The sequence below is a fragment of the Natator depressus genome, chromosome 3, assembly GCF_965152275.1.
Source record: "Natator depressus isolate rNatDep1 chromosome 3, rNatDep2.hap1, whole genome shotgun sequence".
Taxonomy (NCBI): Eukaryota; Metazoa; Chordata; order Testudines; family Cheloniidae; genus Natator; species Natator depressus.
Window position 1 is genome coordinate 120,323,386 of NC_134236.1, and position 26,227 is coordinate 120,349,612.

The following is a 26,227-nucleotide window of genomic DNA, read 5'->3' on the forward strand; positions in this document are numbered from 1 at the left end:
TTGTGCAGAGGTGGATTAACTACGCTGACAGGAGAAGCTCTCCCATCAGCATAGCGCTGTCTCCACTGAAGCACTATAGTGGCACTGGTGCAGCAGTTTAGGTGTACAGCTGCGTGTAGATACATGAATGAGTGAGTCAAGTGTTTTTGTTTTATAAAAAGGTAATAGAACAAGCTTATTATAGAACCCTCTATTTGTCCTTTAAAAGCTAACCTAAGCTGCTGGGAATCTCTTGCTTGGGCCTAAGAAACTTCATTCCCCTGTCCAAGATCCCAGCAACATAGAAAGCTTGGGCTATGTCTACGCTGCATTTAAAAACCAGCAGTTAGCATGTCAGCTGATTTGGGCTAAGAGGCTGTTTATTTTAGGGCTCAGGCTCAAGCCTGGGGCCTAAGACCCTGTGGGATGGGAGGGTCCTAGAGCTTGGACTGAGGCCTAAACCAGTGTCTACACTACAATTAAACCCCTGGGCCCAAGTGCAGTGTAGACATACCTTAAGTTCCTTTTGTTTGTGGTTCTTCTTCCCCCCACCACATGTGCTCAGCTGGTAACTCAGAAGGCCATGTCCATGACTCATCTTCACAGAGGCAAACAGAATACCAATGTCTCTTTAGGCCATTTGTTGCATTATTCCTCAATCTAGATATAGGGAGGGGGCCTAACAATTTCTGTAGAAGAGCAGTTTCTCACACTACTGATTACCCCTCTCCTCTGCAGTGACTAATAGTGTCAGTCAAAGGCTCACATTGCACTTGCTTAATTATTACAATATGGAATATAGACATTACAAGTAAGGTTAACATATGCAGCAGCTCAAGCATTTGATAGAATTCTAAGTGTTTGGACTAAATACCTAGCCTATCAATATTAACCCACAAATGAACCAGACAGATTCCAGCTATGTATCTCACCATTCAGTTGAGATGGGGGCACTGAAGCCAAGATGAACTCAGGATCTTAGACAAAGCAGGGGAGGTAATTAATTGGTTTATTGGATCAGCTTGTGTTAATGGAATAGACAAGCTTTTGAGCTCACAGAGCTCTTCAACACTATAATTCAATGTTTAACTCAGGGATAGGCAAACTTTTTGGCTCAAGGGCCACAAAGGGGTTGCAAAACAGTATGGAGGGCTGGGTAGGGAAAGCTGTGCCTCCCCAAACAGCCTAGTCCCTGCCCCCTATCAGAGCCCTCAACCCATCCAACTCCCCCATTCCTTGTCCTGACTGCCCCCTCCTGGGACCCCCCCACAATCCCCTGACCCTTAGCCACACCCCTGCCCCATCTATCCACCCCACCCTGCTCCCTGACTGCCCCAACCCCTATTCACACCTCTGCCCCATGACAGGCCCCCCAGGACTCCCATGCCTATCCAACCTCCCCATCCCCCCACCCCGTTCCCTGTCTGCCCCTTATCCAACCATGCCACTCAGAGCAGTGGAACTGGCTTATTAAAAAGCCTGGGAGGTGGGCAGGTGCAAGCTGTGCTGCCCAACAGAAGCAGTGGGCCAGAGTGCTCCTGCCCAACAGCATGGCTGTGGGGAAGGGGCCAGCAGCTAGCCTCCCCAGCCAGGAGCTCAGGGGTTGGGCAGGATGGTCCCAGGGGCCAGATGTGGCCTATAGTTTGCCCACCTCTGGTTTAACTAGTCGATCAACATGTACCCCTATATATCTGCATAGACACTGTGACTTGTTGGGGGACAGCATACTGCACCAGAAACCATCAGCAGCACTTAGAGAAGTGAAAATTATGGCTGTCCCTCATACCAATCTGCAAGAGCAATAGAGGCATAAAGAGCCAAATCATTCCACTAGCAGCTGGCTTTATAGCCCTCTTCAGTCTCCTGTTTTGAAGGATACTAACCAAGCGGAAAATACAACAGTTTCAATCCTCTTTACACACTGCACTGTTGGTTTAGGGCCTGATTCTGTAAACCCTTAACCATTTAAATAATTTTGCAGAAGCAGTTCATTAGGAGGTTGAAACCAGCACAGGCCTGCATGTTTCTGGGTGTGCTGTGGAAGTTGCTTTTATAGATATGTAGGTCATTTTTATTAGATATAAGTGTTCACAATACATCATTGCATAATGCAAAAATGAAGACTCAATACAGATGCCCCATGACATTTGAGGACACAAGTGATAACTAGAGCACATTTCTGCAAGTGAACTAATGGTTAAACACATCTGATTACTATTTTAGAAGGCAAGATTAACATCTTGAATAGTATAGGATATACATTTCTTTTGGTTTGTGTGTATCCAGTTTTTTCCACTGGGAAATACGTTTCACATACAGAAAGACACAAAAAAAACCATGTACAACCCCAGGTCCCACAAACATTCAGAAGGGACACAGCAGTCCTTTTTCTTTTAAGCTTGCTGACTTTGAAAACCTCTACTTTAACTATAAAAGAGTTGTAGAGAGAACCAGAGAAACTATCATTCCACTTATCTGCATTTGTTTTATCTGAAAAATTCTAGTTATCCAAATCCCTGTGTCCCCCACATAACCCAATGTTAGTTAATAGCACTTCAATTTAACCCACGTTTCAGATGTCTGCTAGGCCATTTGGATGAGATAGGACTGGACCATAGTAGATGCCTCAGATCTTCTTGATCCCTCCTGTTTAACACAGATGGTGCAGAAGGTGGTCACAAAATTACTGAATTACTATATCAAAGAAATGCATTCTTGGGACCAGTGTTCAATGCAGCAGAGAGAAGATCAGATAATCTTTTTAGACTGTGCCTTTGCTCACTTAGTCTTTACCATGGTGGCATTTCAAGCGTATTGTCTCAAATAAGATTTTTGCAATTCTGCATACACTTCAGGGTAGGCAGATTGTCTACAGAGATTAAGTATGACATACACCTTGAAAACAAGTAGTTATTGAAGAGAATGAAAAGTTATTCCCTTCAACTTCCCCTACCAAAAAAACCCCAAAAAACACAAAACAGTTGAATTCAATAGAAGAGTCACACAAAGTTATGAACTTCAATAATTTAATGCTAACCAAAAAGTACAAAGTGTGAAAATTCTTATTTAAATTAGTTTCAGAGAATAAAGCTAAAGAAACCTTTACATTGCAGCAGGTTTCAGGGTTTTGTTGTTTTTTTTTTTTTATTAGCACCTTGAGAAGCCCTTGAAATGTTAAGACAGTCTAGCAACACTGGTGCAATAAAGATCAAATGTGTAGTCCTTGTAACAGCACATGACTAGTGTTTTCACATTTCTACATTTGAAAGAACTACATAAAAAAGTACATTAAAAACAAAAGTGTATTCAGTTTGAACAGATTATGAAATGGAAGTGCTGAAGAAAAGAATCCGTAGAAGTCTGAGCAGTTCCAAGGCAATTATATTGCAAGTCCAAAGACACTGATAATACAGTACATAGTCTTATTCTCCCATCTCACAGTGCAGTTTCCTACAGCAGAAGAGAAAGTATTTAAAACCAAGAAGTTATGCATGCTTCCCCATATCATGATCAGGCATCTATATTAAAAATAGAATTTGAAAGTTTCACTTTTTAATCAAGAAAGAGTGAAGCTGTCTCAGTAGTTAAGCTGTGCATTTTTAAAAAAAGAAATTAGCTGCTAACTTCACATGTATCAAAATAAATTTATAAGCCTCCTGCTTTGGAGACTTTTGCCCCTCCTTTCCCCCAAAGGCAGTTTAATCCGTACCACGCTGCTCCAAAATAGTAGTTTAAGATTGTCAGTCTTATCTGAGATAAGGCAACAGAATCTTGAAAATAAAAACAAGTTCTAGCATGAGAACATTTATGAAAAGTTGCTATTTTTAAGAAAGAAAATTAAGTCGCTTCTGTACCATCACAGGTGTTATCCCAGAAACAAGAGCTTGCTGTGTGAAGGCCAGCACCATTTTTTTGCATAATCACACAGGTCACTGTTAACACACAAAGGAAGCTTCCATTAGAGAACCAAATTGACTATTATCATCATCATCATCAACAGCTTACATCAGTGCCTAGTTTTAGCATTAAACTAGCATTTGTGTTATCAGTCCCCTATGTCTATGAACTCAAATTCACTACATACAATATCCACATGAATGCAATTTACTGTAAAAACTTCCTGGCAAAAAGATGCAGACCCTTACATGTCAAATGGTACAACATAATAAATAAAAAAGCACTAAAAAACAAAGCAAGAAAAAGCTAAGGTGCTAACACGGACACTTCAAAGGTGTCCCAAAAAAGTCAGCCCTGGCCATCATCTACATAAACCCCCAAACAGCTCAAGACAGACAAAGATCTTTGGGACAGGGAAAGGCTTTCCCCCCCCCATTTGTACAGCACCTAGCACAATGGGGTCACGGTCCAGGACTGGGACTCATAGGCACTATGGTAATACAAATAAATAAGTCTATAACCTGTAATAGGAAGGATGGTCTTGTGGTTAAGGCAGTGAAATGTGACAAGAGATGGGGATTCTTTCCCCAGTTCTGCCACATACTTCCTGTGGAATGCTGGGCAAGTCACTTAATCTATGTTTCACTTCTCCCAGCCCCCCTCCTGAAAGGGGAACAATATTCCTACCTCTTCTTGGGGGCAAAGGCAGCAAAATCAACAGCATGCAAGATACTAGTGCCAGACTGTTTAATCTTCCACAGACTGATGCTAAATACTTAACAAGTAAATAAAGCTGATTTTATAGTTTGTATATTCGTAGTTTATAACTAAAATATAATGTACTGTTACTAGTTTAGGAGACAAGTTTTTATGAAAAGTTTTGCATTCATCTTTAAATAAATCTCACTAATAGACTGCTTACATTTCAGTCTTCTGGTATAGTCAATAAAGCCAATATAGCAGCACAAACTTACCAATATACTTGAAAGGTTTCCCCAGCTTTGTAAGTTGACTTAAAGTTTGTTCTACCACACTTGTAGTCCACTGGTTCACTTTGCTGTGTTGATAGGCATTGCCACCTATTGCACTTTCTATAGCCTAAAAGTGACAAACAGAAATATATCTGTTGCCACTATCCAGCTTAGACCTCTAATTTTAACTAAAGTGCTTCATGTTTTTAACACATTGGAATTCAGTTTATGGAAAACCCCAAGTTAACTAGCACTGAAGATGCCAGAGTCTGTAGCAGTGGTATACATTAAAAATACTTTTACCACATACCTACTATTTAAGAACAAAGCACTCCAAATGATTTGCTCTTTGTTAGCATGTCGTCGTCAACGGTTTTACCTTAGCCTTTGATTTTAATTTGTATTCCTGCTTTTCTCAAACCCCTACTGCAGAATCCCAAATATGCATTATGAACTACAAAAGTGTTACTTGCATTTGCAACAGAACTAGAGTGACTGGAAACATTTGGAATCACAAGCATAGATATTCACACATACATGTTTGGTACTGCTGTATGACTGTGCAGAGAGCTGGATCTGAAAGTAGAATTTAAACTGTGCTTAAACTTTGAAGTAGTCTTGATAAGAATTTTTTTTTTTTAAATCCTGTTACTTCTGGCTATTGGTGTAGTAAAATAAGACAGACCACGTGACTGAAGATTATTTAAGAAAAGCAAGTATGAAGAAATTCCACTACTTATAGGTACTGATTCTCACTTGTACCTAATGGTGTACATTTTCAAAGTAAGGAGGCACACACTTTTTATGGCTAAAATGGGTATTTTTAGGTCATGCACTTTTCTTACAGAAGCTTTAGTTTGCTTCCTTAAAAAAATAAAATCAAAGAACTAATTCACTTAGTGTGTAGGAAAAAAATACACAGTATATGAAAGGGGCCTTCCAAAATTTGTAAGAGACATGTTAAATGGGCACAATTCATTGACAGTAACTCCACTTAATTAGGACTACATTAATCTGTAACTTTGTTTTGTTGTACAGTAACCAAATAAACTCTCCAATGTGTCATAATCCCATCTACTTGCCATTTCATTGAATTTCTACAACAGGAAAAGTGGTTGCCACAAACAAACGCCTCTGAAGATTTGTAGACAAGATGCAAGTTTCTTAGCAACTTCAACTACAGGGCATTTATCTCAAATACACTTTAAAGTGTCTAAATCAAATATGTAGCTCATACATTATCTTTGAGGAAAAAATCCTGAAAGGTGAGACATTTATAAGTGAAATTTCTGTTTGTGCAGAAGGCCTGTGCAAAGCTCTTTATGCTAAGAGTTTTAAATGGAGCTTACGCCCTTCTGCGTAAGTTTCACTTTATTCATGTAATTTCCACCATCTAGGAATTAATATGAGGAAAGGCAGGTTCACACTAGAAGAGGAACATACTCTAAATATCAAATATATTTTAAGTTCATAACAATACTTAAATAGATTTTTCCAAACAGACTTATTAACTGGTATCAATCTTAATAGAAAACTGAATAACCTATGTAATATCTATTTCTAATACTAATCAATGTATTGGTTGGAAGATTTTTTGTACACAAAGAAACTATTGAGAGAAAATAGCATAACACAAAAATAGGGCATACAAGGTTACATTTTCACATGACAAGACGACATTTGGTAACTTCTTACCTCTTTAACGATGTTACTCACTTCATCAATAACAAAAGAAGTCTACAGAAAAATTCAGAGGTAGAATTTTAAATAAATGAATACTTTTAAATGTTTCAGAGCCAGTTCCTAGTTGCGAGTACAAGTTTCATTAGTGGAAATTTAGCTAGTAAGTACATTTTTTAGGATAATTTAGACGGTTAGTCTGTCAGACATAAATCAACTTTCTTGTTTACATTTAATTAGGCTTCTCACTGGATTGAATCAGTACTTTGCCTACTCATTGCTAATAAAATATTTCTTATCACTTGGATTAGGATGGAATTAAGTAAGATTTTAGCTGACTTATTTCATTTTTACAATAAAATTCAGCATATTAGTTCTATTTTGAGCAGTTCCATTCTTTTTGGAGGACAGTGGCATGATACTAACTATGTCTATACAATGCAACAATCAAGACTTTCAACAAGCCAGGAAAGGGAGTTATGATTTCTTGAGTAACTCAGTCCTTGAGTACATATACTCAAATCTAAGACTACAATTTACAGTTAGACACAAAGGTTAAAAGCAGACAGCACAGATGCAACCTTACGGAGAGGGGGACATGTCCCTCCCCACTCCACCTTTACTATTCTGTTGAAGTTCTCTTCCATGTAGGTAGCTATCTCCTGGCTCCCCACAACTTTTTAAAACATGTTTGCAGTTCTGCTTGGAAGTCGAGGTTGTTTGTATCGTGGTAGTATCAAGGCTCCTATTAGGGCACAAGTAATGCTAGACTCTGTATACACATGAAATAACCTCTGCTCCAAACAGCTTACAATCTGACGTGACTACTGATGGAGAAAACAGGAAAAATTGGAATGAAGATACTTAGGGTAATAGTAAAATGACTGAGCTTGGTAAAATTGAAGTTTTGCCTGAGAAAGAACATCAAGATCAAGTTTGCTAAGTGGGTGCAGAACAGGAAAGTGACACGGTCAAACTGGCCATGTGTGTATATGCGCAACGGGATAATGTGTTTCTCCTTGATACAGTTCCATTAAGTGTCTTTATTCCTTACTTGTTACAGTATTGTTTTATTCCACCTGACCCTTGCAAAATATCTTTAGAGACCAAAGAGCCTGTAGTCAACCCTTGACATGAGATTATGTTTTATGAATGAAGATGGATCAGTTCCTCTGTCCTGAATAATTAATAAAAACAGGGGAGGGGAGAGGGAGAAAAGGGGGAATGGTGGCAATGTAATCTTCATTAAAAAATAAGAAAGCCAGCTTTCTGGTTGATGGATTCTGTTAACAATGTGGTGTCCCAACAGAAAACTGGGAAATTTGTACCTTTGTGTATGTGTAATGAAACTAAGTTACTTCTGCTGTAGAATCCATAATTTTGACCTTCTTGACTTGTGCATTTAGATTCTCAGTCTAATCATTAACGTTTTCATACTAGACTTCCTTGAAAAAAGAAAAGGTTCTAGAATATTTAAATAAACATGACCATTATGTTACAGTCACATTTCCTGATATCGGAGGCTTATAAAATTATATGTTTCTCCCATATGAAATTGTAAAGGGGAAGACAATTGATAATCTGTGTGTACTAATCTTCACAGAATCAGTACTTTTTAAAAAGCAAGTCTTGGTAACAAATACAAACAAAGTTTACTGAACTGGTGGTCTCTTGGACAGCACTAATGTGTTAACCAAATAATCATTGATTCAGGTATGGTAGTCACAAGTTATAATACAGGTTTCAGAATAGCAGCCATGTTAGTCTGTAGCCGCAAAAACAGGAGTACTTGTGGCACCTTAGAGACTAACTAATTTATTAGAGCAAAAGCTTTCGTGAGCTACAGCTCACTTCATCGGATGCACAGAATGGACCATATAGTAAGATTGTGTGTGTGTATACACACACACACACACTAAGTTGGAAGTTACCATACAAACTGTGAGAGGCTAATTAGTTAAGATGAGCTAATATCAGCAGGCGGAAAAAAAAAAAAAAAAAAAAAAACTTTTGTAGTGATAATCAAGATGGCCCATTTAGACAGCTGACAAGAAGGTGTGAGGATACTTAGCTTAAGGAAATAGATTCAATATGTGTAATGACCCAGCCACTCCCAGTCTCTATTCAAACCCAAGTTAATGGTATCTAGTTTGCATATTAATTCAAGCTCAGCAGTTTCTAGCTGGAGTCTGTTTTTGAAGCTTTTCTGTTGCAAAATTGCCACCCCTAAATCTTTTACTGAGTGGCCAAAGAGGTTGAAGTGTTCTCCTACCGGTTTTTGAGAGTTATGATTCCTGATGTCAGATTTGGGTCCATTTATTCTTTTGCGTAGAGACTGTCCGGTTTGGCCAATGTACATGGCAGAGGGGCATTACTGGCACATGATGGCATCTCTCACATTGGTAGATGTGCAGATGAGCAAGCCCCTGATGGCATAGCTAATGTGATTAGGTCATATGATGGTGTCACTTGAATAAATATGTGGACAGAGCTTACATCGGGCTCTGGGTTAGTGGTTCTGTTGTGTGGTTGCTGGTAAGTATTTGCTTCAGGTTGGGGGGCTGTCTGTAAGCGAGCACTGGTCCGTCTCCCAAGATCTGTGAGAGCAAGGGATCATTTTTCAGGATAGGTTGTAAATCTTTGATGATTCGCTGGAGAGGTTTTAGTTGGGCGCTGAAGGTGACAGCTAGTGGCGTTCTGTTATTTTCCTGTGTTGGGCCTGTCCTGTAGTAGGTGACTTCTGGGTACTCTTCTGGCTCTGTCAATCTGTCTTTTCACTTCAGCAGGTGGGTACTGTCATTTTAAGAATGCTTGATAGAGATCTTATAGGTGTTTGTCTCTGTCTGAGGGATTGGAGCAAATGCAATTGTATCTTAGAGCTTGGCTGTAGACAGTGGATCACGTGATGTGTCCTGGATGGAAGCTGGAGGCATGTAGGTAAGTATAGCAGTCAGTAGGTTTCTGGTATAGGGTGGTGTTTACATGACCATCGCTTACTAGCACAGTAGTGTCCAGGAAATGGACCTCTTGTATGGACTGGTCTAGGCTGAGGTTGATGGTGGGATGGAAATTGTTGAAATCATGGTGGAATTACCACACAACAAAAACACTAACCCAGGAATCTATCCTTGCAACAAAGCGTGATGCCAACTCTGTCCACATATTTATTCAAGTGACACCATCATAGGACCTAATCACATTAGCCATGCCATCAGGGGCTCGTTCACCTGAAATGAAAGAAAATGTCTGTGTGCTGCAAAATTGAGGCACAACTGCGAGGTTTATCTGGCTTAATTCAGCATGCCCTTGCTTTTGTGCTCAAGCTTCTATGCTCTGTGACATTTCTGTGCACTTAATGCAATCATGAAGTTCATACAATGACAGGAGTCTATTGTTCAGTAGTTATGTCAGAAAAAGAAAAGGAGTACTTGTGGCACCTTAGAGACTAACCAATTTATTTGAGCATGAGCTTTGGTGAGCTGTAGCTCACGAAAGCTCATGCTCAAATAAATTGGTTAGTCTCTAAGGTGCCACAAGTACTCCTTTTCTTTTTGCGAATACAGACTAACACGGCTGTTACTCTGAAATATGTCAGAAAAATGTCTATTACGATATTTCTCTATCATAGCCTACAAAAGAGTGTTGAAACAGAAACTTTCAGGATAGAAGAAAATAAGATGGGCATAGAAGAAGGCTGAAAGATAAAGGGGTACCCAAGATACAGAGACACAAAAGCGACATTGGGACAGGGTGTGGGAATATTGCTTAGTGAGATATTTCAATGACCATTAATGTGCAAAGAGTTAAAGCTTGAATTCTATGTTAAGACTTGGATTAATCAAGCTTCATTCACTTGGTTTGTGAGGTTATCAAAACCCCACAGCGGGCATGCGGTTCTGGGAGACGTTATTCCTTGGTGACAGGTTGATGAAGCGGGTTTTAGGCCACGAAAGCTTATGCCCAAATAAATGGGTTAGTTTCTAAGGTGCCACAAGGACGCCAACTTATTATTCCTTGGATGTGTCGTACTCGTTAATCAAATGGCACCCTGCTCCTGCAAGCAACCGGCAGTAGCGGCAGCACCGCGCTGCCACATGGAGAACACAAAGGCTCGGCTCCCCCTGCCCGGGATTCTCAAGCACTGAGGAGGGGGCACTGGGCGTTACGCCCCGGGGCTGCAGCAGCCCCGCCCCCCGCGACACGGGCAATGCACGAGCCAGGGGAAGCCCGTTTGGAGCTCGGGCACGCTCCGGCCGTTGGGGATTCCGGGAACGCGCGAGGCTCCCCCTGCCCCCGGACGCTTAGCTCGCCCCCTCCCCCGGAGCAGCCCAGGAGAGCGGAGGGTGGGTCTCCTAGCAACACCGCCCGCCCGCCCCCAACCACCGTGTGTGTCGGGGAAGGGCGGCAGCGATGCGAACAGGGGATCCCTGCGCCCCTAGAAGGCTCCTCGCCGGGACCCCTGCCCCGCTGCCCGAGCTGTTACCTCCTCCCCCGACTGCAATTCGTCCATCTTTCCTCCGGCTCGGACCGCAGCCGCTCACGCCGCCAGCCTGCAGCAAACACCGCGGCCCCGCCCCCCTGATAACCTCTCCGCCAACCGCGGGCTGCTCGCGCCGCGCCTGCGCACCCACCCCGCCCACTGACGTCCCCGCCGCTCCAACCGCGGCGGCGCAACGCTCTCAGTTACCTCACACCCCTCTGCGGCTCGGAGCCCTGCTTATAGTGCGCCTGCGCATTCAACCTCATTCTGTTCTCCGACATCTGCCTCCGCCATTCTCGAGCGGCTCATTTTGCGCCGGCGCATCCGACGCCTCCACCCCCTCCCAGTTTGCAGCTCGTCCTGTGCCTGCGGAATCGACCCTGCTCTTTCAGGCGCCTTTCCCCAGCTATAGCAACAGGCAGGGCGGTGCATGCTGGGATACGCTGGTGCCCGGAAAGGCGCCGTTTCCTCCCTACCCCACAGCCTAATCTCGTGACAGCAGTCAGTCAGCGCTTGGCCCCGCCCAACGCCTCCCACGTGATACGGGGGGGCCGTTGTCGGTTTCCACGGTAACCCGGACCCCCTCCTGAGTTACCCAGAGGCCCGGTCCGGGTTGGGCCCAGCTGGGCTGGGTTTGCCAAGGCGTGGCGTGAGCCTCGCTGCCCGCTCCTGGGACCCGTTGGCCATGTGCCACGGCCGGCCTGCTCGCGCGTGCGGCAGCTGGCGCAGCCCCCCCCCCCCCGCCCTCACCATCCGCAGGACTCTGCATTGCCCGGGCCCCGGCTGCAGGAGTGGGGCAGTAATGCGCGGCCTGGCCTGGGAGAAGCTCTCACTCCACGGATCTGCGCCAGAGCCCACGGAGGGGCCAGCTTTTTAGCAATAAGAAAAGGAGGACTTGTGGCACCTTAGAGACTAACCAATTTATTTGAGCATGAGCTTTCGTGAGCTACAGCTCACTTCATCGGATGCATACTGTGGAAATTGCAGAATACATTATTATATACACAGACACCATGAAACAATACCTCCTCCCACCCCACTGTCCTGCTGGTAATAGCTTATCTAAAGTGATCATCAGGATGGGCCATTTCTAGCACAAATCCAGGTTTTCTCACCCTCCACCCACCTTGATTGTCATGCACATTGTGGGGAGAGTGGTCAGTTTGGATGAGCTATTGCCAGCAGGAGAATGAGTTGGGGGGGGTTAAAAAACCTGGATTTGTGCTGGAAATGGCCCACCTTGATTTTCATGCATGTTGTAAGGAGAGTGGTCGCTTTGGATAGGCTATTACCAGCAGCAGAGTGAGTTTGTGTGTGTATGGGGGTGGGGGGGTGAGAAAACCTGTATTTGTGCTGGAAATGGCCCACCTTGATTTTCATGCACGTTGTAAGGAGAGTTTGTGTGTGTGGTTTTTGGAGGGGGGTGAGGGGGTGAGAGAACCTGGATTCCTGCAGGAAATGGCCCACCTTGATTATCATACACATTGTGAAGAGAGTGGTCACTTTGGATGGGCTATTACCAGCAAGAGAGTGAGTTTGTCTGTGGGGGGGGGCGGAGGGTGAGAAAACCTGGATTTGTGCTAGAAATGGCCCATCTTGATGATCACTTTAGATAAGCTATTACCAGCAAGAGAGTGGGGTGGGAGGAGGTATTGTTTCATGGTGTCTGTGTATATAATAATGTATTCTGCAATTTCCACAGTATGCATCCGATGAAGTGAGCTGTAGCTCACGAAAGCTCATGCTCAAATAAATTGGTTAGTCTCTAAGGTGCCACAAGTCCTCCTTTTCTTTTTGCGAATACAGACTAACACGGCTGTTACTCTGAAACCTTTTTAGCAATGTGGTCGCCCTCTCTAGTGTGCTCGGAGGTGGGGGGGGCTCCTCAGCCGGCGAGCCGGAGCCCAGTTCTGTGACTGCTACCCTGGTCCGGAGCAGGGAATAGTAACAGACGGGTGGTAACTTTGCCTTAATGAAAAGCTTTTTAAAAAAATCCAGCGGGCACTGCTGGCAAGGTTGGTCTTAGTGAGATGTGTTTGGAGTTCTCCCCATTGTGACTTATCCCCAAACACATCTGTGCTGATTGTTCTCTGGTTTACACCCCATGCAACTTGGCCCTTTGTGTCTGGCCTCAAATCCTGCCAGGGGTGCCCAAGTAGCTTTTCCCCCAGAGGTGGTGTGAGTTTTTATGTTGATAAAGCACATCAGAGGCTTTGGATGGAAGATTCTGAGATATGATGGAATCATAACAGATCCAGAGATGTCAACTCTTGTGATTTCATCTCAAGTCTCCCACATGAGAATCTCAGCTTTCATTTTAAAAAAAAAGGGGGGGTGGGGGAATGTGTCTGGTCTTCATGGCTGTTGCGGAAAGCTTGAAAACGTGACCCGAGTGGACCTGACAGGCTCAAAAACCAAAAGACAAAAAGAATCCAAAATTTGTCTTAAAAATCATGAGATTAAAAATAACGATCATTATTTTGGGGGACCCAACTCATTTTTTAATGTTTAAGGTTGGATGGCAAGACTGCCAATAAGTTTCTACTCCAATAAGAACGTCACCGGAGTAAAGACAAAGGCCCCTGGAGTAAAGACGAAGGCCCAAATCCTGCAGATAGTTCCTCATGGGCTTATCTTTATGCACAAGAGCAGTTCTTGTTACCTAAGTGAGACTACTGACATGCTTAAAGTAAAGCACAAGCTGTTTGAACCTATTGGGTTAGTAGAGCTATGCAATTAAAGAGTCACACGAGCTGCTTCATTTTGCCACGTGGATGGCAACGCTTTATAGACTTTGTACTGATATATGCCATTTTTAAAGAGATCTAAGAAATAAAAAGAACCCTGTTGTCCTATTTTATATGTTGTGTTTGACCCAGAAATAACTGCTCCTTTAAACTAGAGATGAGCTTGACCTGGAAAAAGAGGCTCAATACCCCCTCCCAGAATCTGAAGAAGTTTGGATGCAGATACTCCTCCTATCTCTGTAACTGGTTGGACTGGAATCCCCAATCCAGACATCCATGAATTTTGGATTTGCATCTGATTCCAGACTCATTCTTGGTGAGTTAGGTTCATTTCTACTTTTCATAGGTGTTCATTCAGGAAAGTTCATATTGTCTATCTATCTGTCATGCTTTGTGATCTGCAGCTGACTGGAAAGGAAACCAGGCTATCTTGTTTCCAGTAAAGGGCCTGCTCACTTTACCAGTGTTTTTCAGTCTCTCTGGGGAGGTTGAGGTTTGCAGTTTTTGCAAATCTATTCTTCAGAAAGCAAAATCATTCGGAAGTCTAAGAAAGCATAGCCACTACGCTTCCTGTGGGTGGCTTGGGGGCCGTAAGCACATTTTGATTAATACAGCATTGCATTTTCACACGGTGAAACCTCTTTTTAAAATTTTAAAGACGCTAATAACTTCCGTTTGATCACTAGTCTCTGCTTTGCTCCCAGGAACATCAGTGTTTTGGAGCCTGTGGCAACAGTAGCTACCATCCCCTGAGCCAGGTCCTTGTTCTCTGCCACAGGATCACCCTCTACAGATGTTTTACTCCAATTTTGGCCCTTGCAGGAAGGAAAAGAGTGGGGAGAAAATCAATTTTTTTCAGTAAAGAAGAAGTGAACTCCTCAATCTCCAACAGTTCACTTCCACATCTCTTTCTTCTGTGGCATCTGAAAAGGTAAGGCATATTTTCAATCTGTTTTATCTAACACAGCAAGGAGAAATAGATTTTTTGCTTAAACAATGTTGCTTAGTTTTTAAAGGATTTGTGGAAAGACTTGGAGCTGGAACTTGAACTGGAAGTGATTTGTTGTGAAGTAATCTCTTTTACTGGATAAACTTGGGTAGGATGATATTAATACTACAAGAGACAAGTGCAAGCAAAATATTTCTTTTTACAACACAAAAGACATTGTTATGGGAAAACATTCTATATCTACATGAAAATTAAAATGTTGCAGTCCGATAGTGCAAATTTTTTTTCATAATTCTGCTTGTCAAGTGAGTTCTAATTAATTAATTTGATTGGTATTTGTATGAGAGGCAACTGCCATAAAGTCCATTAGCATTTGTGATTTGCATGTTTTTTTCCAGGAAATAGCATTACTCTGAGTTTCTATTATAGATATGCCACGTCTCTCTTTTGAATTAATGGATCTAATAGTCAAATTATCTCAAATCAGGACCTGATTTTCACAGATTATTTCCACAATATGCTATGCATCCGATGAAGTGAGCTGTAGCTCACGAAAGCTCATGCTCAAATAAACTGGTTAGTCTCTAAGGTGCCACAAGTACTCCTTTTCTTTTTTCTTTTTACGAATACAGACTAACACGGCTGTTACTCTGAAACAGATTATTTTGTATGTATTTGATTCAGTGTCACAACCAAAACCAAAAAATAAATGTGGCTATAGGAATTGGAAATGTTATTCATAGATCTCACAATGAAAATATCTGAGTAATTTAAAATTAAACAAAAATGTTCATATACAATCATATACTATTATCCCATATATCACCACAATATTTAGGTGTTGTTTATTATAAATAATAATAAAGATGATAATAAAATACTTTGCCTTTCATCTGAGGATTTTAATTTAGAAAGACCCCAATTTTTACTCCCTACTGAGCTTGTCTGAGTTCAGACTGGTGACCTATTAGCAAAAAGATCTCTGGTTTATTAGCAGTGCCTGGCAGCATCCAGCCCCCAAACAAGTACTAATTTAAGAGAGAGTCTTTATATATGTTAGATGCAAACAAGCAACCTTAAGAGAAGGGTAAAGTTGCAAAGTCAGATACTGAAAGATTAAGAAATGGCAGAAGTAAAGTTACTCATGCAAACTTAATCCTGCCCACTTGTATGTATACATTATGCTATAACCTGTAATTATGTGAGCATATATTATATTTTCCTGACTGGCTGGTCATCGGCAAAGGTTGTACGCAGAACTTCCAGATCCACATTGCAGTCCTCTTGGGCTAATGGAGTAATGTAGCAGAACTAAGTTGTTATCTTTTAGGTGGACCAGTCCATAGACAGGAACATGATACACCCTTTGTCTGTGACAAAATGGCAACTATATGTGGTAGAGCAGTGGAATATTGGGAATCAGTATTTCTGGCTCTGTTCCTGACTTCGTGATCAGAATGTGGTTTAGTTGTTAGAGTGATGGCTATGGACCGCATAGCCAAGTTCATAGGGCATATGCGTTCCAAAAAGCATTCTGTGAAAGCGGATGAGACCTAGCTCTATCATATTATAGACATTTGGACCTCCTGGATTCTGGGCTGCTCTAACTTGTGACAGCTTCCCTACTGCTACCAATGTGCTGCTCTCCAGCTCAAAATTGCCAGAGCTCAGAGTGCTCCAAAGATTCCGCAGTCTGAACCCAGCACTGGATGCTGCAAAGGAGAAAGGCATAGAGCTGTGTACATTGGCCCTGTATCATTTCCTCACACAAGTTTAGGAATGCCCCTGGAAAGTCCCCCTGGCCTCAAAATTAACAAATCAAACAAACAAAACCATAACCCTATCTTAATCAAAGTGTTTATACCCTAAAAAGGGAGAGGAACCATGAAGTTTATTAGGAACCTTGCTATTGATTCTACACAGAAGGTGCTCAAGCATTATAATGATGGGGGCACTATAAAAGTCTAAGCTAGCTAGATGGATTTTCCCAGCAGGCATGTAATGAAGGAAGGTATCTGAAGATTTTGTAAGATTTTTTTTTTCCTGTGACTCCTGAGGAACAGTCGTTATTAAAAATATCATTTCTTGATTTCTCCTAAGAATAGGTCTGATGCAGGTAACTTCAGTGATTCAAAAGCTCTTCTCTACTGTTACAAAAGTAATCACCTGTTCCATCCAATTTGACCACATCTGCAAAATAATTACAAAATCTGGTGATTGTGAGGCATGAAGCTTTGCCCCCATAGGGGCACTTTGTTTGCCCTCTAAACTCCCTAACTGTGATTCTAAACTAGCTTAGAACATTTATAGAAAATTAGGTATGTAACCCTTCTTCCAGGTGGAGTCGGAAGTTACAAGGCTGGGTGCAATATCTAGGGCAGCGGTTCTCAAACTGTGGTTCGGGACCCCAAAGTTGGTCACAACCTCATTTTAATGGGGTCGCCAGGGCTGGTGTTAGACTTGCTGAGGCCTGGGGCTTCAGCTTTGGGCCCTCACGCCCAGGGTGGCAGGACTTGGGCAGGCTCAGGCTTCGGTCTCCCCTCCTGGGGTCATGTATTAATTTTTGTTGTCAGAAGGGGGTCACGGTGCAACAAAGTTTGAGAACTGCTGATCTGGGGGTACCTTTTTAACAATACAACACAAAACTTGCTCAAGTCTCCACCCAATAACCTAGGAAAAGTACACACCACCTCTTGGGCACCTCTACGAGGCAATACTTCCCCTCTGAGAAGCACAGAGTCTGTGTATAGATAAGAAACTTTTAATATAAAGGGGGAAAGTAACACAGCATTATCTTGGGAAAATGGCACAAGCAGGATTCATAAGCATAAGACCATGAGCAAAACACCCATCCCAGAGTACATTGGGCAGTGTCTTCTGTCTCAGGTTCTTAAGTCCATCAACAAAAGTTCCTTTAATCTCCCCCTCCCTCCGTCACACTCCACTCGCAGTTGTTGTCCTTGGTCAGTGGAGACCCAGCATTCAGAGGTGATTTTGCATGAGTTCACCTTTCACCTTTGGGGGGAGAAGACAGCTTTCTTGTTCCCACAGCCACTTGCTCACTGCTCCACCACACCCTCTGAGATGTCTTGAGGTCCCACCACTTAACACAGCTTTCAGTGCTCAGTGATTTCAGCAGCAGCAGAAGACCCACCACTGCGTCAGTGGGGATCCTGGCCGCAACACACTGATATGGGTTCTGGCAGTGCTACAGCTAGACTAGGGTCAGCTGCCCCCGGGCTACTTCTGGACTCCCCCTCTTGAGGTACATGGGTCAGGGTGGTGTCCTCAGGGGGGACCAACACCGTGAGTTCCTCAGGATCCCTGGTGCAGGGCAGGCTCGGCCACTCCTCTGGGTAGCTGGCCTGGGGCAGGCTCAGCCAGCCCTTGGATTTGCCGCAGGTCGCTGGGGCTTCTCAACTGGGAGGTAGGCTAGAGGCGTCTGGTTTCCCCAGCGGCTGCTCTCTCAGTGAGCTCTGCGGTCGGGCCTTTATACTTCCTGTGCCACACCTGACCCTCTGGGGGGTGGGCTCAGAGCTCCCGGGCTCTGTCCACTGTGGTGTCTGGAGGGGCTCATCTCTCTCTGGGGTCATGCTGCACAGTTAGACCGAGTGGGTGTATCCATGCAAACAAGATTGGCTTCTGAAGTCCTATTCCCCTGCTGATCACCAGATGTCAGGGGAGAGCTCATTCAGACCTTGCTTACACATAATTGAACAACAAAAAACAAGAAAATTGCCAGAGCAACAAAGATTGCCTGACTCTGTCTTTTCACGAGTAGGGAAAAATAGTCATAAGTATAACACAATACAGATTTTATAAAAATTTTAAAACCGTGTATATTTAGTCTTAGAAAAAAGAAGACTGAGGGGGACCTGATAACAGTCTTCAAATATGTTAAGAGCTGTTCTAAAGAGGTGATCAATTGTTTTGCATGTCCATTGAAGGTAGGACAAGAAGTAATGGGCTTAGTCAGCAGCAAGGGTGAATTAGGTTAGATATTAAGAAAAGCTTTTCAACTCTACATATACACTGGAAGAGGCTACCAAGAGAGGTTGTGGAATCTTCATCACAGGAGGTTTTTAAGCACAGATTAGACAAACATCTGTCAGGGATGGTCAAGGTGTTCATAGTACTGTCTCAGCACAGGGGGATGGACTATATAAATTCTTGAAGTCCTACATTTTTATGATTCAAGCCAACCTCCATCCAAGCTGTGTAAAGCTATTGGCTGTGTTGTGGCTTTTAAGTCTCTATTTGTGGGGTGGGGTTGCATAGCAGTGGGAGTCACCAGAGGCATTTTGGCTCACTGGGCTAGGTGCAACAGGCACTCCCTCCGTGCTAATTCAGCTTGGCCATGCATCCCTAGCCCTGATCCCTTTTGGGAAATCTGGTGCTATCACTGCGCTAGACTCTCCAGAACCTCTCAGAATGCAAGAACTGGGACTGTGGCTGACACCTGCATAGGGGCATGGGGAGGGAAATGATTCTGGGCCCTTTCTTCTCCGTTTGACCCCCAATCAGACCTAGCCATAGTTTGGTTCTGTATGTTTTAAATGTTGCCAGATGTTATAATTTAGAACTGAATGTACAATTGCTCCATTTTTTTTTTTTTATTTTTACTGTGCACAGAATTTGAGTAGCAGCAGCAAATCCATTGTTGCTGAATGGTGGTATTCTAAGTACTCATTTTGGGCCATCTCCGAATGTCTTTATTCAAGTGTTTGCTGAGGCCCAGATCCACAAAGGTATCTAGCTCCCAACTTGCATGGAAATCAGTGGAAAAATTAGGAGCCTAAATACCCCTGAGGATCTGGGCCTCAGTCTTTATTCAGGCTAAACTCCCATGTACTTAAAAGAATTTAGCCAGAATTTGGCCGATTATTATTTTATATTTGTACAAATACAAATCCTTGAAAATATCACTATTTGTGTACAAATAAACTATTCTGTGAATCTCTAAAAAGGATTCTCTATACTTCCCATTATCAGCTTGTTATGTACTGTTCAGAAATAGCTGCTGTCAAAAAGCTGTTTCACAAAATGGGCCCGAAATCTTTCATTCTGTGTGTGGCATTTTGTAGACCCGGGGGAAAACCATTTTGTTTTTAAGAATATGGAGGGGATGGGAAATAACATAACTATTCATTTATTTATTTGCTAACTGTAGGTGTTGCTCTTATTAGCCGTGTATTAATATTAACCCTTTGAGATGGGTTTTGCTTGGTCCCACTGCTAATCACTTCTGTGGAATTTGCTAGTCTCCAAATGACATGCCTCAGAATTTTTGCCTTCAGATTTATTGAGGACATTGTAACAATATTAGCTTTTCAAATCAATCCTAGAGAAATAGAAGGCACTGCTCACAGATTCTCTGGGGGCCTGATGCTGTGTGGTGCTGCATGCCTCCTGACTTCAATGGGAGTTGAGGCCTCTCAGCACCACTTAAGAGGGACTCAGTACCTGGCAGGATCAGACTCCAAAAGAGCAGAGCCTTAAAGAAATGACTGTAGTGAAAGATCAACTTGAGCAGTGGTTGTACATGTCTTTGAAAATGGCCTATGTTGTGAGAATTCATAATTGCTGTGGCTTTCAATGTGTTTTAGTAGCTTCCTGTGAAAATGTAATTGGTGAGGAAATAAAATACGATTATTCATATCTTTGCCTCCTCTGTTTCCACCGGAAATTCATGTTATATCTTTTTTTCTTTAACAGTTTTCTATGTGAAAATCTGTCAGTTTTTTGTCATCAAAGGATTTTATCAAAAGAACGCAAAAGGAGGAGCATATACAAAGCTACTGTCTGGATATAAAAAGCAGCATCTCCTCCTGCCTTCTTTTGCAAAATTAGGTGGAGCTAATGAGCTAGCCTGACAGCATGGGTGGTGCATGAACTGCCGGCTGGGGGGAGGTTAGTCCCCAGCCCCACCCCTTCCAGCCAAGGCCCCGCCTCTTCCGCACCCCCTCCACCAGAGCCCCCACCACAGCCACCGGCCCCTGTCCCAGGCTAGCTCCCCCCGCAGCCCCGGAGCACCGGGATGGCGATGCGGCCCAAGTCCCTCCCCAGAGGGAGACTGGACTCCAGCCGTGGCAGTGGAGCGGGAAGCAGGAGGGAGGGGCTGGGGGCAGAGCATGAGTGGGGCCACGCCTTGCTGTTTGGGGAGGCACAGCCTCCCCCAGCCTATGATGGCTGCTGCCCATCCTTGACAGTTTGGATGTAAAACACACATATAAAACAATAAAATAGCTGTAAATATGCGCAAATAAATTGGCAATGTGGACTCTCTGATACTTGAAACAAAACATACAGATAATGAGTCAGATCTTCAGCTCGTGTAAATCAGTGTAATTTCATTAATTTCAATAAAGCTATACCCGTCTATACTAGTGAAAGATCTGGCCCCGTGTATTTAATACCTGTAGAGATATGTTTGTAGAACATGATAATTTAGAGACACTCCCTCGTAAGGGATAGTATTATGAACATAGGAATTTGGAGATGTGCCCTGGAGGTGAGGGTCAGGAATATCGCATGCCAGGGCTGTGTGCTGCAGTTCACCAATTATGCTGTCTAGTTTGTTTTGTTAAAGTTTTATTCCTTTCTCATTCATTTGGTTTGCTGTTTAATGAACCCAAAGATAGTTACATGGTGTCAGAAGAGTTGAAAGACAAGGGAAGTGCAGTGATTTTGAAGTTTACTCCTGAGTTTGCAACTGAAAGCAGAGACAAAGGGAGGCACGAGAGAAACACGTTGAGCACCGGGCACAGAGGCTTTTGCTTGTATTTGGTGATCACAATAGAACTTGACTAGCTTAAGAAAGGGGGGAAAAGCCAAAAATGGACATGTTGCAACCTCCATCCAGTCTGCAGTTGTCAGGCAATGTTGCAGAGAACTGAAAAAAATATCAGACAGAGATTTGAATTGTATTTAGCAGCCATCAGGGCAGAGAAAAAAATGATAAAGTGAAATCATCAATCTTTTTGTATGTTGTTGGGGAGGAAGCATTGGATATTTATAACAACTTTATGTTTGAAGAAGGTGAAAGCATGAAGTTGAGCAAGATACTGACTAAACTTGAGAAAATTGCATGCCAAAAAGGAATGAAACATTTAAGAGAGAGACATTTTTTACATGCATGAAAAAACTGATGACACTGTAGAGCAATATGTCACAAAATTAAGGAAACTCAGTAAAACCTGTGACTTTGGTGAGCCAACAGAGTCTCTGGTCAGAAATAGACTCATTTTTAGCATTAAAGACTGTGTGTTAAGAGAGAGACTGCTACCTGAAGGAGACTTAACGTTAGAAAAAGCTCTCCAAATATGCAGGGCAGCAGAAACTGTGAAACAACAAACCAAAGAGCAGAATTCATCAGAAAGGGTTATCCATGTACTAAGTACAAAATAACAGAGCCAGAATAGGTCAAATCAGAGTGGAACTACTCGCTGTGAAAACCATTGCTACGGGGAAGACTGGTTACAGATGCTCATAAGGAAGCTGTGGATCACAGTATGGCCCTGTGATGTTGCACTCCATATGTTTATGGAAATGTGCTTATGAGTATAAATATAATGTAACTGGAATATGCTTTATGCAAAAGGTCTCTTGTAAGGTATCGTTGCAAAGCTTATAATCTACTGAGTGTGTTCATCCTATTTGTATGAATGTATCATTCTTGTATCTGAAGCTACAAATATGAAGTATTACTCTATTGTAACTGTGCAAAGTGTGGACCATTAATGATGGCTTGGAATCTTGATGGCTCCCATTAACTAGGACAATTGGTTGTAAATGGCTCTGTTTACTTGTAAGCCTTCCTGTATACATGGATTCCAGCCAGTGAATAATGTCACATGATACTGGAATCGATCTTAAACCTGGTGCTTTTCCACCAGGTTAGAAGGAAGGGTGGGAACCCAGAGAGAGACAAAGGATTCCCACCTGGTGCCAAAGCTATAAAAGGGTGTGGAACAGAACAAAGGGGGCTGCCAGTCATGAGAAAACCCCTAGTTACCACCTGAGCTGGAACTAACAAGAACTGTACTGGGGAAAGGATTGGACCCAGACTAAGAAGGAGTCTAGTCTGTGAAAGAAGCTTATTGGAACATCTCTGAGGGTGAGATTTACCTGTATTCAGTTTCTTAAATCTATTAGGCTTAGACTTGCATATTTTGTTTTATTTTGCTTGGGAACTTACTTTGTTCTGTCTGTTATTACTTGAAACCACTTGAATCCTATTTTTTATACTTAATAAAATCACTTTTGTTTATTAACAAACCCAGAGTAAGTGATTAATACCTGGGGGAGCAAACAGCTGTGCATATCTCTCTATCAGTGTTATAGAGGGCGGATAATTCATGAGTTTATCCTATAAGCTTTATACAGAGTAAAACAGATTTATTGGGGTTTGAATCTCATTGGGAATTGGGTGTCTGGATGCTAGAGATAGGTAACCTGCTGAGTGGTTTTCAGTTAAAGCCTGCAGCTTTGGGGGCGTGGTTCAGACCTGGGTCTCTGTTGCAGTAGACTAGCATGTCTGGCTCAACAAGGCAGGGTTCTGGAGTTCCAAGCCCTCAGGGAAAATGGGCTCAGAGGTAATTTCAGCACATCAGGTGACAGTCCCAAGGGGGTCTCTGAGACTGAACCTGTCACAGGCCCGAAACAGTGTATTGCCTTTAGGATATTGTCATAAATGTGGGGGAAATAACCATTTTGCAAAATGCAGCAGATCTCAAATGCAGAAAAGTCAAATGCATCCAGTTCCACAAAGGCTTTATTAGAAGGTTGGTACTGATATATTTCCCTGACAATCAAAGGATTATTTAATAGTCACAGATTATTATTCTCTGTATCCAGAAATTTGCACACTGCACACTACTAATAATAAATCAGTGATAGCCGGCTTGAAGAGAATCTTCTCCAAACATGGAATTCCAGATGAAGTCTTTAGTAATAATGGGCCGCAATTTTTCAGTGCAGATTTTAGGCAATTTGCCAGAGATTGGAGATAATTTGGATTTGATGTTTTGTGATGAAAATCCCAATCAAATGGACTTTAGGAAATGTTTATAGAGACAGTAAAGAAACTTATGAAAAAGACTTTTGACAGTGGGGGTGATTTGTATAAAGCACTATTGATTACCAAAGTACACCCCTGGAGAATGGCTTTTCTCTAGCTCAATTGTTAATGGCAAGAAAGATCAGATCTAATTTACCAATTACTGATGACCTGCTGAAATCTCATAACAGTGCAACCGTACAGAAGATGAAAGGAAATCAGAAGTGGAAGCGGAAATATTATTTTGACAAAAGGGCCTGTGATCTCCCATCTCTTAACCCAGGTGATAGAATGTGCCTGAGGAATCACACCTCTGATACTTGGGGCCAAAAGGGTGCCATTAAAGAACAGCTGCATCCAAGGTTTTATGTAGTCGAGACAGACCAGGTGGACACATTTTGACATAATTGAAGGGATGTATGATTTATCCCAGAAGGTTCCACAACATTGACAGCTGATGTGGACTCTGGCATTTCCCATGTGACTGATCCTTTGTCATTGATGCACAAAGGAGCAACTGTCAAGGAACAAGTGAACAACTCAGACTCTAATGAAAGGCTGATCCTCAGAAGATCAGAGTGTGAGATGAAACTTCTGGAAGACTCATAGAGACTTGCTAACCTGCCTGGGGTAAGGGTACTTGAGAAAAGTGATTGGTAAAGACTCACTGGAGAGCGATGTGCTAGTAATCTGTCCTCTCTAGGTAGTTGACAAACTGGGTTTATGGAAATGTAGTAGATGGGTTTAGAATTTAATGCATGTGTTTTTAGATAGTTGTTAGCTGTTGTATATGAGTTAATTTGTTTTTCTTTAACAGGGAAGATATAGAGATATGTTTGTAGAAGATTATAATTTAGAGACGCTCCCTCATAAGGGACAGTATTATGAACATAGGAATTTGGAGATGTGCCCTTGAGGCAGTGGTTGGGAACACCACATGGCTGTGTGTAGATCACCAGAGATGCTCTCCAGTTTGTTTTATTAAAGTTTTGTTCCTTTCTCATTCATTTGGTTTGTTGTTTAATGAACCCCAAGACTGTTATAATACTTACATTAAACACTCAAGACTTTATCTCAAAACTGATTTTTATTTTATTGCCTTTTAATAATAGAGGTGGGTCAAAACTGATCTGCTTTTAAACTCTCCTGAATGGGTCAGACCAACCCAAATATAGACTTTATAACCTAATAGAAACAGTATGATTTTGTAAGATATGCAAATATTCTGAATATGATTCAATAACTGTTTCCCTTCTGCAGATGCTACAGTAATATGCATTATTATTAAAAAATAACACACTTTTTCTTTTGTTCAGTTTTTTGAAAGCTATACGTATAGAGCCAGTTTCTGCAGTTTCATCAAGCAAATGCCTTTTGATTTCAGTGAGAGTTTTGTACAAGTAACAGGTTTCAGAGTAACAGCCGTGTTAGTCTGTATTCGCAAAAAGAAAAGGAGTACTTGTGGCACCTTAGAGACTAACCAATTTATTTGAGCATGAGCTTTCGTGAGCTACAGCTCACTTCATCGGATGCATACTGTGGAAACTGCAGTTTCCACAGTATGCATCCGATGAAGTGAGCTGTAGCTCACGAAAGCTCATGCTCAAATAAATTGGTTAGTCTCTAAGGTGCCACAAGTACTCCTTCTCTTTTTGTACAAGTAAGTACCACAGAATTTGTCCCATAGATACAAAGCAGTTCTTGCGTGTTTTTATTTAAACTTTGTTGTCACGGTTCTTGAGGTACCCAGAACTGTGAATCATCTTGTTGCCCCCCGCCTCCAGCAAGAGGAAGTCTTGCTTGTGGTTGCTGGGTGTGACCGTGCCAGCCCTTCAGCCACTCAAGCATTCTCCTCTGGGCTATGCCAGCCCTAGTTTAGCAGGTTAGCAATAGGTGAACCCAAGTCCCTTTGAAGTGTTCCCCTGCAATATCCAGCCCCTGACACTGATTACTCTCAGCAATTTCCAATCCTCTGTACCCAAAGATGCAGTATACCCTAATTTACCAATTGTACCTTAAACCACTGCTCCTGTAAACCACAGAGCACTTGAGGGCGCTTATAAAACCAAAGAAGATTTATTAAAGTAGGAATAGGGATTTAAGTAGAAATGTGAGAGTGGTAGAAAAAGTGGTTACAATATGAAACAAAATCATAAAATGTGAACCTGGGTCTTCACTTATTAATAGTTACTTTTCTTAGCTAATAAAGTAGATTTCACCCCCCCCCCACCCCCAAGTTTAGTCAGTTTCAGAGCTGGCTAGTTTCGGAAGAGCCAGCATTCAAATGCTCATGAAAGCACCCTTCTCTGCCAGGGGTTTTCCTCAGTGAATGGATACAGAGTGCTTTCCCCTACACTCTGGTTATCTCTAGACGTACAGCACTGCAGTGGCGCATCTGGTGACGACGCTTCATGTCAACAGGAGAGAGCTCTCCTGTCAGCATAAAAAAACCACCTCCGAGAGGAG

At 42.4% G+C, this 26,227-nt stretch overlaps 2 protein-coding genes across 3 annotated transcripts in view; one reads left to right on the top strand and one right to left on the bottom strand.

Moving 5' to 3' along the window:
• Positions 1-2,760: 2,760 nt before the first annotated feature.
• DYNLT1 (dynein light chain Tctex-type 1) lies at positions 2,761-11,127 on the bottom strand. Of its 2 annotated transcripts, XM_074948698.1 has the most exons (5): positions 11,011-11,127; positions 6,543-6,584; positions 4,851-4,974; positions 3,834-3,911; positions 2,925-3,429 (listed from the first exon to the last, which is right to left on the bottom strand). In XM_074948698.1, exons 1-5 carry the CDS (start codon positions 11,035-11,037, stop codon positions 3,359-3,361), a joined length of 342 nt encoding a protein of 113 aa, XP_074804799.1. In that variant the 5' UTR covers positions 11,038-11,127; the 3' UTR covers positions 2,925-3,358. The 2 variants fall into 2 exon arrangements, with proteins under 2 accessions (XP_074804800.1, XP_074804799.1); XM_074948699.1 differs by lacking the exon at positions 6,543-6,584 and having other exon boundaries at positions 2,761-3,429; positions 11,011-11,116.
• Positions 11,128-22,784: 11,657 nt separating this feature from the next.
• The window catches only part of SYTL3 (synaptotagmin like 3), a 59,165-nt gene continuing 55,722 nt past the window's right edge, over positions 22,785-26,227 (top strand). The window contains exon 1 of the mRNA XM_074946998.1: positions 22,785-22,819. The gene's annotated coding sequence lies outside the window, so the exon portion shown is untranslated. The remainder of the gene's footprint in view (positions 22,820-26,227) is intronic.